The 15,000-nt window shown below is 36.8% G+C and overlaps 1 protein-coding gene across 5 annotated transcripts in view; it reads right to left on the bottom strand.

The window, feature by feature from the left end:
* celf3 (CUGBP Elav-like family member 3) overlaps positions 1 to 15,000 on the bottom strand; it is an 89,488-nt gene that overhangs the window by 73,389 nt on the left and 1,099 nt on the right. Inside the window, exon 1 of one of the 5 annotated variants that reach the window (XM_062965293.1) lies at positions 9,366 to 10,322. The exons of 1 other annotated variant lie outside the window; for it this stretch is intronic. In XM_062965293.1, coding sequence (XP_062821363.1) covers positions 9,366 to 9,510 — 145 coding nt within the window. In that variant the 5' untranslated portion in view covers positions 9,511 to 10,322. Of the gene's footprint in view, positions 1 to 9,365; positions 10,323 to 15,000 lie in introns of those variants that run through there. 3 more of the 5 variants (XM_062965292.1, XM_062965295.1, XM_062965294.1) reach the window with 3 other exon arrangements.

Raw genomic sequence — 15,000 nt, forward strand, 5'->3', positions numbered from 1 at the left:
CAGAGTCTTTGAAGTTCCATCATGAGGTCCTCATAGCGGCTGAGTTTTTCCTGTTGTTTTTCACCTGGGATGGCGACATCAATGATCCAGACCTTTTTCTTTTCCACAACTGTGATGTCTGGTGTGTTGTGTTCCAGAACTTTGTCAGTCTGGATTCGGAAGTCCCACAGTATCTTTGTGTGCTCATTTTCCAATACTTTTGCAGGTTTGTGATCCCACCAGTTCTTTCCTGCTGGGAAGTGGTACTTGAGGCATAAGTTCCAATGAATCATTTGGGCCACATAGTTGTGCCTCTGTTTGTAGTCTGTCTGTGCAATTTTCTTACAGCAGCTGAGGATATGATCCATGGTTTCGTCGGTTTCCTTGCACAGTCTGCATTTTGGGTCATCAGCTGATTTTCTGATCTTGGCCTGAATGGCCTTTGTCCTGATGTCTTGCTCCTGGGCTGCAAGGATCAGGCCTTCTGTCTCCTTCTTCAGGGTCCCATTCGTGAGCCAGAGCCAGGTCTTCTCCTTATCAGCTTTTCCTTCAATTTTGTCAAGGAACTTTCCATGCAATGTTTTGTTGTGCCAGCTGTCAGCTCTAGTTTGTAGTGCGGTTTTCTTGTACTGGTTTTTTGTCTGCTGTGCTTTGATGAGTTTCTGATTTTTGACTTCAATCAAAGCAGGTTCTTCACTTTGCTTTCCATATTCTGCCAGGGCATGTTCTTCTTCTTTGACTGCTTGTTTTCCTTGCAAGAGTCCTCTGCCCCCTGATCTTCTAGGCAGATACAGCCGGTCAACATCACTGCGAGGGTGCAGTGAATGATGAATGGTCATGAGTTTTCTCGTTTTTCTGTCCAAATTGTCCAGTTCCACCTGTGTCCAATTTATAATGCCAGCAGTATATCTTATGACAGGTATGGCCCAGGTGTTTATGGCCTTGATGGTGTTGCCTCCATTGAACTTGCTTTTGAGAATTTTTCTGACCCTTTGTGTGTATTCTTTGCTGACCACAGTCTTCACATGTTCATGCTTGATGTTGTCCATCTGTAATATGCCCAGATATTTATAGGCCTCTGGCTGGTGACACTTTATTGTTTGGCCATTGGGCATATTGATGCCCTCACTTTCAATGATTTTTCCCTTCTTAAATGCCACTTATTATTATTATTATTATTATTATTATTATTATTATTATTATTATTATTATTATTGTATGACACAGCAAACAAGATAGATAGGCTGGATTTCATATCACAAAATCACAAGTCAAATACTTCCCAAGTGTCTAGGACTGTGTGATGTATTATTATTATTATAATTATTATTATTATTATTATTATTATGACACAGCAAACAAGATAGACATGCTGGATTTCGTATCACAAAACTACAAGTCAAACACTTCCCAAGTGTCTAGGACTGTGTGATGTATTATTATTATTATTGTTATTATTATTATTATTATTATTATTATTATTACTATTTTATGACACAGCAAACAAGATAGATAGGCTGGATTTCATATCACAAAATCACAAGTCGAACACTTCCCAAGTGTCTAGGACTGTGTGATGTATTATTATTATTATTATTATTATTATTATTATTATTATTATTATTATTATTATGACACAGCAAACAAGATAGATAGGCTGGATTTCATATCACAAAATCACAAGTCAAATACTTCCCAAGTGTCTAGGACTGTGTGATGTATTATTATTATTATTATTATTATTATTATTATTATTATTATTATTATTATTATGACACAGCAAACAAGATAGGCAGGCTGGATTTCGTATCACAAAACTACAAGTCAAATACTTCCCAAGTGTCTAGGACTGTGTGATGTATTATTATTATTATTATTATTATTATTATTACTATTTTATGACACAGCAAACAAGATAGATAGGCTGGATTTCATATCACAAAATCACAAGTCAAACACTTCCCAAGCGTCTAGGACTGTGTTGTCAAAGGCTTTCATGGCCGGGATCACAGGGTTGTTGTATGTCTTTCGGGCTGTGTGGCCATGTTCCAGAAGTATTCTCTCCTGACGTTTCGCCCACATCTATGGCAGGCATCCTCAGAGGTTGTGAGGTATTGTCTAGGACTGTGTGATGTATTTTCGGATGATACGCGCAGATCCCAGTTGGGTGGCCTTTTGCAGTTGGCAGATCGTGATTTTGTCAATGTCTATTGTTTCCAAATGTCGGCTGAGATCTTTTGGCACGGCATCCAGTGTGCCCATCACCACCGGGACCACCTGCACTGGTTTCTGCCAGAGTCTTTGAAGTTCCATCATGAGGTGCTCATAGCGGCTGAGTTTTTTCTGTTGTTTTTCACCTGGGATGGCGAGATCAATGATCCAGACCTTTTTCTTTTCCACAACTGTGATGTCTGGTGTGTTGTGTTCCAGAACTTTGTCCGTCTGGATTCGGAAGTCCCACAGTATCTTTGCCTGCTCATTTTCCAATACTTTTGCAGGTTTGTGATCCCACCAGTTCTTTGCTGCTGGGAGGTGGTACTTGAGGCATACGTTCCAATGGATCATTTCGGCCACATAGTCGTGCCTCTGTTTGTAGTCTGTCTGTGCGATTTTCTTACAGCAGCTGAGGATATGATCAATGGTTTCGCTGGTTTCCTTGCACAGTCTGCATTTTGGGTCATCAGCTGATTTTTCGATCTTGGCCTGAATTGCCTTTGTTCTGATGTCTTGCTCCTGGGCTGCAAGGATCAGGCCTTCTGTCTCCTTCTTCAGGGTCCCATTCGTGAGCCAGAGCCAGGTCTTCTCCTTATCAGCTTTTCTTTCAATTTTGTCAAGGAACTTTCCATGCAATGTTTTGTTGTGCCAGCTGTCAGCTCTAGTTTGTAGTGCGGTTTTCTTGTACTGGTTTTTTGTCTGCTGTGCTTTGAGGAGTTTCTGATTTTTGACTTCAATCAAAGCAGGTTCTTCACTTTGCTTTACATAATCTGCCAGGGCATGTTCCTCTTCTTTGACTGCTTGTTTTCCTTGTAAGTGTCCTCTGCCACATAGTTATGCCTCTGTTTGTAGTCTGTCTGTGCAATTTTCTTACAGCAGCTGAGGATATGATCAATGGTTTTGTCGGTTTCCTTGCACAGTCTGCATTATTTATTATTATTATTATTATCTATATATATTAAAATGTAATGTGCATAATCAGGACCGAGTTAACAACAAAACCATTGGGCCAAATCACACCAAATTTTGCCACAAAACATTTTTTTTTCATGTCAGGAGCAACTTGAGTCACTTCTGGAGTGAGAGAATTGGCCGTCTGCAGGGACGTTGCTCAGGGGACGGCCGGATGTTTTTGATGTTTTTACCATCCTTGTGGGAGGCTTCTCTCATGTCCCTGCATGGAGCTGGAGCTGACAGAGGGAGCTCATCCACGCTCTCCCCGAGTGGGATTCGAACGTGGCAGCTTTCATGTCAGCAATCCAACCTTCAAGTCACGAGGCTTTAGTCCACTACGCCACAACTAATCACTTTCCAAGGAGTGACCATCAAAAAACAAACAAACATGCCCTTATGTAAAAAGGGGCCAGGCTTTTAAGCTGCAAGACTATTCAGTACAATTCAAGCTGGCTGCTTCTCATTACTTTATTTTCCATACCAACAAACTACACCACAGCAACACGTGGCCGGACACAGCTAGTACATTATAATATTTTATTAAACTATATCTTCCATCAGGACTCTCCAGTTAACTTCAAACACATTCTATTTGTATTTTAATATATGTATTTGTATTGTGTTTTAATCCTTCCGCCATGCATATTGTGACGGTGTCATCACAATGTATTTGGGACCATGTTGTGCCCTGCCTGCCATAAGAAGGAACGGGAAACGAATACAAATAATATCACAATATTGTCGTAGTCTATTGTATTCTAATTGTTATTATCGTCTGCACAAGTGGCGTCAAATTCCAACCATATGCAATGAAATAAAAGCTCGGAAAAACGGGATTCGGCTTTCATCCTTGTGCTTGCCTCAAACAGGCAAGGTAAACAGCAGCTGACCCCGGAACCCCTTCCTGAGCATGCGCGAAGTGCAAAATGTAGGCCAAGTTGCATCTCAATCAAGAGATAAAAGTGAGGTGGTGATGATGATGATGATGATGATGATGATGATAGTAACAGGAGATTATTATTAATATTAATATTAATATTATTAATAATAATAATAACAACAACAACAACAGGAGGCTCCCAGGTTCGCATTACACCATAAACCTATACATTTGGCTACAGAAATAAGAAATCTGGCCAAACAACCAACTCTCTCTCTCTCTCTCTCTAGTCATCCGTCCATTTACTTACTTAACTACATGTCAATCCCTCTATTTACCCAACTACCTATTTATTTATCTGTCCATCCATTTACCGAACTACCTATCTATCCTTTTACTCAACTACCTTTATATCCATTTTCCCACCTACCTATCTTTTCATCAATCTCCACGTTTACAATGACCGATCTATTCATCTATCTATCCATCCATTTACTTACCTACCTACCTATCCATCCAACCACCTATCTACTACCTATCTATGTACCCCACTGCCTATCCATCCACCCACCTACTCATCTAATCACTTGCTTATCCATCCACCTATCTATTCATTTATCTACCTACCTATATACCCAACTACTTATTTATCCATCTACCCACCTACCTATCCATCTACCTGGCTATTCATTTATTTACCTACCTATATAGCCGACTTCTTATCAATCCATCCATCTACCCACTTTCCTACCTATCTATCCAACCATCCACCTATATATTCACCCAACTACCTACCTATCCATCAATCCATCTACCTAAGTACCTATCTAACTACCTACCTGTCCATCTACCTACATACCTACCTATATACCCAACTACTCATCCATCCATCCATCTACTCACCTACCTACGTACTTATCAATCCATCCATCTACCCACCTACCTACCTACCTATCCAACCATTCACTTATATATTCACCCAACTACCTACCTATCCATCAATCCATCTACCTACCTATCAATTTAACTACCTACCTATCCATCTACGTACCTACCTATATACCCAACTACTTATCCATCCATTCACCCATCTACTCACCCACCTACCTACTTATCAATCCATCCATCCACCCATCTACCTACCTATCTATCCAACCATCCACCTATATATTCACCCAAATACCTATCCATCAATCCATCTACCTAAGTACCTATCCATCTACCTACCTACCTACCTACCTACCTATATACACAACTACTTATCCATCCATCCATCCATCCATCTACTCACCTATCTACCTACTTATCAATCCATCCATCTACCCACCTATCTACCTATCTATCCATCCACCTATATATTCACCTAAATACCTACCTATCCATCAATCCATCTACCTAAGTACCTATCCATCTACCTACCTACCTACCTATATACACAACTACTTATCCATCCATCCATCCATCTACTCACCTATCTACCTACTTATCAATCCATCCATCTACCCACCTATCTACCTATCTATCCAACCATCCACCTATATATTCACCTAAATACCTACCTATCCATCAATCCATCTACCTAAGTACCTATCCATCTACCTACCTACCTATATACCCAACTACTTATCCATCCATCCATCCACTCACCTACCTACCTACCTACTTATCCATCTATCCATCTACCTAGCTATTCATTTACCTACCTGCCTGCCTATATATCCAACTACTTATCCATCCATCTACCCACCCACCTACCTACCTACCTACCTATCTATCCAAACATCCACCTATATATTCACCCAACTACCTATCCATCCATCCATCCACCCACTTACCAACCTATCTATCCATCTATCCATCCATTTACCTACTACCTACCCATCAATTCATTTATTCATCCATCCATGTACTTATTATCATTGCTGTTATTAGTATTATTGCTATTATTATATTATTTTGTCATTATTATTATTATTATTATTATTATTATTATTATTATTACTATTATTATATTATTATTATATTATTTAGTTGTCATTATTATTATTATTATTATTATTATTATTATTATTAATTCATTTCTATCCTACTTTTCTCTTGTGGTTGGGATACAAAGCGGTGTACAACATACAAAATTCATACAACTACACTTACCCACCTACCTATCTCATGAACCTCTCTGTATTTCCTTCCATTATTATTATTATTATTATTATTATTATTATTAATAATAATACACTTCTATCCCTTGTGGCTGGGATTCAAAGCATTCATACAACTACCCCTACCCACCCACCTATCTATCTCATGAACCTCTCTGTATTTCCTTCCATTATTATTATTATTAATAATAATAATAATAATAATAATAATAATTCATTTCTATCCCTTGTGGCTGGGATTCAAAGCATTCATACAACTACCCCTACCCACCCACCTATCTATCTCATGAACCTCTCTGTATTTCCTTCCATTAATAATTAATAATAATAATAAAAATAATAATAATTCATTTCTATCCCTTGTGGCTGGGATTCAAAGTGGCGTACAAGATACAACATTCATACAACTACCCCTACCCATCCACCTACCTATCTCATGAACCTCTCTGTATTTCTTTCCATTATTATTATTATTATTATTATTATTAATATTAATAATAATAATACTTTTCTATTCCTTGTGGCTGGGATTCAAAGCGGCGTACAAGATACAACATAATAATAGTAATAATTCATTTCTATCCTTTGCGGCTGGGATTCAAAGTGGAGTACAATATACAAAATTCATACAACTACCCCTACCCATCTACCCACCCACCTAACTATCTCATGAACCTCTCTGTATTTCCTTCCATTATTATTATTATTATTATTATTATTATTATTATTATTATTATTATTGATTATAGTAATTAATAATAATAATAATAATAATAATAATAATAATAATAATAATTCATTTCTATCCCACTTTTCTCCTGTGGCTGGGATTCAAAGCGGCGTACAATATACAAAATTCACACAACTACCCCTACCCACCTACCCACCTACCCACCTACCCACCTATCTCATGAACCTCTCTGTATTTCCTTCCATTAATAATAATAATAATAATAATAATAATAATAATACATTTCTATCCCTTGTGGCTGGGATTCAAAGCGGCGTACAATATACAACATTCACACAACTACCCCTGCCCATCTACCCATCCACCCACCTATTTATCTCATGAACCTCTCTGTATTTCCTTCCATTATTATTATTATTATTATTATTATTAATAATAATAATTAATAATAATAATAATTCATTTCTATCCCACTTTTCTCCTGTGGCTGGGATTCAAAGCGGCGTACAATATACAACATTCACACAACTACCCCTACCCACCTACCCACCCACCTATCTATCTCAAGAACCTCTCTGTATTTCTTTCCATTATTATTATTATTATTATTATTATTATTATTATTATTAATTAATAATAATAATAATTCATTTCTATCCCACTTTTCTCTTGTGGCTGGGATTCAAAGCAGCGTACAATATACAAAATTCACACAATTACCCCTACCCACCTACCCACCCACCTATCTCATGAACCTCTCTGTATTTCCTTCCATTATTATTATTAATAATAATAATTAATAATTAATAATAATAATAATAATAATAATTCATTTCTATCCCACTTTTCTCTTGTGGCTGGGATTCAAAGTGGCGTACAATATACAAAATTCACACAACTACCCCTACCCACCTACCCACCCACCTACCTATCTCATGAACCTCTCTGTATTTCCTTCCATTTATTATTATTATTATTAATAATAATAATAATAATAATAATAATAATAATTCATTTCTATCCCACTTTTCTCTTGTGGCTGGGATTCAAAGTGGCGTACAATATACAATATTCATACAACTACCCCTACCCATCTACCCACCCACCTACCTATCTCATGAACCTCTCTGTATTTCCTTCCATTAATAATAATAATAATAATAATAATAATAATAATAATAATAATACATTTCTATCCCTTGTGGCTGGGATTCAAATCGGCATACAAGATACAACATATGTTGTACAAGATACAACATAATAATAATAATAATAATTCATTTCTATCCCTTGTGGCTGGGATTCAAAGCGGCGTACAATATACAACATTCACACAACTACCCCTGCCCATCTACCCATCCACCCACCTATTTATCTCATGAACCTCTCTGTATTTCCTTCCATTATTATTATTATTAATAATAATAATTAATAATAATAATAATAATAATAATAATAATAATAATTCATTTCTATCCCACTTTTCTCCTGTGGCTGGGATTCAAAGCGGCGTACAATATACAACATTCACACAACTACCCCTACCCATCTACCCATCCACCCACCTATTTATCTCATGAACCTCTCTGTATTTCCTTCCATTATTATTATTATTATTATTATTATTATTATTATTATTAATAAATAATAATAATAATTCATTTCTATCCCACTTTTCTCTTGTGGCTGGGATTCAAAGCAGCGTACAATATACAAAATTCACACAACTACCCCTACCCACCTACCTATCTCATGAACCTCTCTGTATTTCCTTCCATTATTATTATTATTATTATTATTATTATTGATAATAATAATTAATAATAATAATAATAATTCATTTCTATCCCACTTTTCTCCTGTGGCTGGGATTCAAAGCGGCATACAATATACAATATTCATACAACTACCCCTGCCCATCTACCCACCCACCTACCTATCTCATGAACCTCTCTGTATTTCCTTCCATTATTATTATTATTATTATTATTATTATTATTATTATTATTATTATTATTATTATTAATAAATAATAATAATAATAATAATAATAATAATAATAATAATAATAATTCATTTCTATCCCACTTTTCTCCTGTGGCTGGGATTCAAAGCGGCGTACAATATACAATATTCATACAACTACCCCTGCCCATCTACCCATCCACCCACCTATCTATCTCATGAACCTCTCTGTATTTCCTTCCATTATTATTATTATTATTATTATTATTGATAATAATAATAATTAATAATAATAATAATAATAATAATTCATTTCTATCCCACTTTTCTCCTGTGGCTGGGATTCAAAGCGGCATACAATATACAATATTCATACAACTACCCCTGCCTATCTACCCATCCACCCACCCACCTATCTCATGAACCTCTCTGTATCTCCTCTGTATCTTCCAACTCCCCATATTTCTGGAGCGAAGCCATAGGAAGCTTTTGTTCGTTCTGGCACACCAACCCCGCTCACCTTTGTGCATCCCCGTGTATTTGTCCTTAATGACGGTCAGCTCGTAGATCTTCCCGAACTGCTCAAAGATGGGCTTGAGGTCCTTCTCTTCCAAATTCCGGGGGATCTGTCCGATGAAAAGTTTGATAGCGTCCGGTTCCTTCATTGGTCCAAAACTGGGAGGGAGAAACTGGGGCGAGCCTCGGATTCAGAATGGCCAGATCCCTTTTTCCCCAAAAAATAAAACAAAGACGGGATGCTGGACAGTCTCAGAAGGAGACAAAGAGATCCAAAATCCCCCTCCGGCTTCAATGGAGCAGCATCTTCTTCTCCCTCTTCTTCTCCAAATTAATAATAATAATTAATATTTTTAAAAAAGAAATGTCTTCTTTGCTTACGTTTCAAAATATAGATGCCGATATATATATATATATATGTATAGTCTATTTCGATATATATATTAAAAAATATTTAAAAAGATACTCTGCCAATCCGGTCTCTCCTGCCGACGATGATCCTTCATCCCAATTCTTCCAATTAATCGGTATTAATCAATAAGTTGATTGATTAACGATGGGTTCTTGAAGGTTTCTTGGTTTCCCTTGGTGCGAATATGTCCAGTGTTGCTTTCTTCGTTACGGATTCATTGCTTCGGAATTATATATACATATACACATATATATGATATATATATATATATATATATATATATATATATATATATTTGGAAATATGCCTTTTGTTCTTTCTTTCTTTCTTTCTTTCCTTCTTTCTTTCTTCCTTCCCTCCCCCCCAGCCCCACCTCCAGCTCAGCCCTTTTCTTTTTGCAGCTGATCCTCCCTTGCCTTCAATGGATCTTGCACTGGGCTTCCAATCTTTTCTCTTTACCAACAAAACCCTTGCAACACACACACACACACACACCAGGCACACTCACATACAGAGACCGCCCTGCTTTTCCCCTGACTAAGAATCATGTCAGAGCAAGGGACCGGCTGCAAAGTGCCAGCTCAGGGAAGAAGAGCAGAGAGCGCCGGGGATGAAAGAGAAGGCTTTGCGAGTGCATCTGCACTGGAGGGTTATTGCAGTTTGATCCCACTTGAACTGCCCTGGCTCGAGACTAAGGGAGACTGCGGGTGTGCATTTTAGCAGGGAATCCAGCATTGGGTGTGTCACACTAATGGAGTTAGAAACATAATAATAATAATAATAATAATAATAATAATAATTTATAAAGAAGAAGAATTTATTTATTTATTTATTTATTTATTTGCAACATTTATATCCCGCCCGAAGGGACTCAGGGCGGCTTACAAAAATTGGCAAAATTTAATGCCCTGAATACAATCATAAAAACAAAACAGTAACAGATATATTAATAACATCGTTAAAACACATTATAAAACCTTAAAAACGTATATATTATTAAGAACATATTAAGAATAATTAAGAAGAAGAACATGCCCTGGCAGAATATGTCAAGCAAAGTGAAGAACCTGCTGTGATTGAAGTCAAAAATCAGAAACTGCTCAAAGCACAGCAGACAAAAAACCAGTACAAGAAAACCGCACTACAAACTAGAGCAGAATCAGTACAAGAAAACCGCACTACAAACTAGAGTAGAATCAGTACAAGAAAACCGCACTACAAACTAGAGTAGAATCAGTACAAGAAAACCGCACTACAAACTAGAGTAGAATCAGTACAAGAAAACCGCACTACAAACTAGAGTAGAATCAGTACAAGAAAACCGCACTACAAACTAGAGTAGAATCAGTACAAGAAAACCGCACTACAAACTAGAGCAGAATCAGTACAAGAAAACCGCACTACAAACTAGAGTAGAATCAGTACAAGAAAACCGCACTACAAACTAGAGTAGAATCAGTACAAGAAAACCGCACTACAAACTAGAGTAGAATCAGTACAAGAAAACCGCACTACAAACTAGAGTAGAATCAGTACAAGAAAACCGCACTACAAACTAGAGCAGAATCAGTACAAGAAAACCGCACTACAAACTAGAGTAGAATCAGTACAAGAAAGCCGCACTACAAACTAGAGCTGACAGCTGGCACAACAAAACATTGCATGGAAAGTTCCTTGACAAAACTGAAGGAAAAGAACTGTTCGGCAGTGGAACTCTCTCTCCCAGACTGTTGTGGAGGCTCCTTCTTTGGATGCTTTTAAACAGAGGATGGATGGCCATCTGTCGGGGGGTGCTTTGAATGCGATTTCCTGCTTCTTGGTTGGACTGGATGGCCCATGAGGTCTCTTCCAACTCTTACTGTTCTATGATTCTATGATTCTATGAAAAGCTGATAAGGAGAAGACCTGGCTCTGGCTCACGAATGGGACCCTGAAGAAGGAAGGAGACAGAAGGCCTGATCCTTGCAGCCCAGGAGCAAGACATCAGGACAAAGGCCATTCAGGCCAAGATCGAAAAATCAGCTGATGACCCAAAATGCAGACTGTGCAAGGAAACCAACGAAACCATGGATCATATCCTCAGCTGCTGTAAGAAAATCGCACAGACAGACTACAAACAGAGGCACAACTATGTGGCCCAAATGATTCATTGGAACTTATGCCTCAAGTACCACCTCCCAGCAGCAAAGAACTGGTGGGATCACAAACCTGCAAAAGTACTGCAAAATGAGCACGCAAAGATACTGTGGGACTTCCGAATCCAGACTGACAAAGTTCTGGAACACAACACACCAGACATCACAGTTGTGGAAAAGAACAAGGTTTGGATCATTGATGTTGCCATCCCAGGTGACAGTCGCATTGACGAAAAACAACAGGAAAAACTCGGCCGCTATCAGGACCTCAAGATTGAACTTCAAAGACTCTGGCAGAAACCAGTGCAGGTGGTCCCGGTGGTGATGGGCACACTGGGTGCCGTGCCAAAAGATCTCAGCCGGCATTTGGAAACAATAGACATTGACAAAATTACGATCTGCCAACTGCAAAAGGCCACCCGACTGGGATGTGCACGCATCATCCGAAAATACATCACACAGTCCTAGACACTTGGGAAGTGTTCGACTTGTGATTTTGTGATATGAAATCCAGCATATCTGTCTTGTTTGCTGTGTCACACAATAATAATAATAATAATAATAATAATAATAATAATAATAATAATAATACATCACACAGTCCTAGACACTTGGGAAGTGTTCGACTTGTGATTTTGTGATACGAAATCCAGCATGTCTATCTTGTTTGCTGTGTCATAATAATAATAATAATAATAATAATAATAATAATAATAATAATAATAAATCAGATCTGCACGCATTGTTTGCCGATACATTACATAGTACTAGACACTTGGGAAGTGTCCGACATGTGATTCAATAGAAAAGCTAGCATTGTGATCTTGTTTGCTGTGTACTAATCTTGTTGTGTATGAAATAATAATAAAATAATAATATACAGACTGTGCAAGGAAGCCGACGAAACCATTGATCATATCCTCAGCTGATGTAAGAAAATCGCACAGACTGACTACAAACAGAGGCACAACTATGTGGCCAAGATCGAAAAATCAGCTGATGACCCAAAATGCACACTGTGCAAGTCAAAAATCAGAAACTCCGCAAAGCACAGCAGACAAAAAACCAGTACAAGAAAACCGCACTACAAACTAGAGCTGACAGCTGGCAGCACAAAACACTGCATGGAAAGTTCCTTGACAAAATTGAAGGAAAAACTGATAAGGAGAATAACAACAAAATGATTCTGGAGAACTGTAAAAGCCGAGTTACGAAGGTGGAGGCATTACTTTTCATTCAACCCTCGCAGTAGTAGTAATAATAATATTATATTATATATATTATATTATAATATAATAGTAATAATAATAATAATAATGCTGTGTCATAATAAAATATAATATAGTGATGATGATGATGATGATGATGATAATTATTATTATTATTATTTTCCTGCCCCATCTCCCTGAAGGGACTTGAAGTAATGCAGCATAAAATTCAGTATCTAAATGCATTTTAAATATGTAAACATTTAAAAACAAGGTATATAAAATACAATAAAAACATACTCAACCAACCACTTGAACTGCCCTGGCAGAACTCTAGAGTTAATTAAACTCTAATTAATGGAGTTTGAGACCTAATAATAGATACCTCCAACATCTGCATGGAGCGCCATTACCTTCCCGCTGGAGCAGTACCTATTGATCTACTCACATTTGCATGTTTTCGAACTGCTAGGTTGGCAGAAGCTGGGGCTAACAGCGGGCGCTCACTCCACTCCCCGGATTCGAACCTGGGACCTTTTTGGTCTGCAAGTTCAGCAGCTCAGTGCTTTAACACACTGCACCACCGAGGGCTTATTATTATTATTATTATTATTATTATTATTATTAGCGACATTTATATCCCAACCTTCTCACCCCGAAGGGGTCTCAGGGTGGCTTACAAGTTATATATACATACAATATATTATATTATTAGTATAGCACAATATAAGCACTATATATATTACTATATTGTACTATACCACTATATTGCAATGTTATTACTAATATTACATGTAATATAAATATACCATTATAATAGTGTATTATTATATTGTATTGCATTGTAATATTGTTATCAATATTATATGTACAAACAATATATTATATGGGTTGTTGTATGTCTTTCGGGCTGTGTGGCCATGTTCCAGAAGCATTCTCTCCTGACGTTTCGCCCACACCTATGGCAGGCATCCTCAAAGGCTGTGAGGTATGGATCCTGGGCGAAACGTCAGGAGAGAATGCTTCTGGAACATGGCCACACAGCCCGAAAGACATACAACAACCCTGTGATCCCGGCCATGAAAGCCTTCGACAACACAAAATATTATATTATTAGTATAGTATAATATGAGTATTATATATGATTACCGTATATATTCGAATATAAGCCGACCTGAATATAAGCCGAGGCATCTAATTTTACCACAAAAAAACTGGGAAATCATTGACTCAAGTATCAGCCGAGGGTGGGAAATTTCAGAAATAAAAATAGATAAATACCAAAAAATTACATTAATTGAGGCATCAGTAGGTTAAATGTTTTTGAATATTTACATCAAGCTCAGATTTAAGATAAGACTGTCCAACTCTGATCCAATTATTATTCTCATCTTCTTCAATGTAAATGTGCTTATGTATCCTTTTAATAATAATAGAGTAAAATAATACATGTAATAATAATAATAATAAAGGCAGTAAAATAATAAATGTAATAATAGAGTAATATAATAAATGCAATAAAAATAACAATAAGATACATGTAACAATAATAATAATAAATACAGGAAAATAATACATGTAGTAATAGAGTAAAATAATAAATATTATAATAATAAAAATAGAATAAAATAAATGTAATAGTAGCAACAATAACAGAGAAAAATAATAAATGCAATAATACCAATAATAATAGAGAAAAAATAATAAATGTACCATATATTCTCGAGGATAAGCTGACCCAAATATAAGCCAACCAGGATCCTTACCCGAGTATAAGCCAAGGGAGGCTTTTTCAGTCTTAAAAAAAAAGGGCTGAAAAACTAGGCTTATACTCGGGTATATACAGTATATTGTTATATAGACACAGGAGACATTTATAATAAT

Source organism: Anolis carolinensis, unplaced genomic scaffold (genome assembly GCF_035594765.1).
Source record: "Anolis carolinensis isolate JA03-04 unplaced genomic scaffold, rAnoCar3.1.pri scaffold_14, whole genome shotgun sequence".
NCBI classification, from domain to species: domain Eukaryota; kingdom Metazoa; phylum Chordata; class Lepidosauria; order Squamata; family Dactyloidae; genus Anolis; species Anolis carolinensis.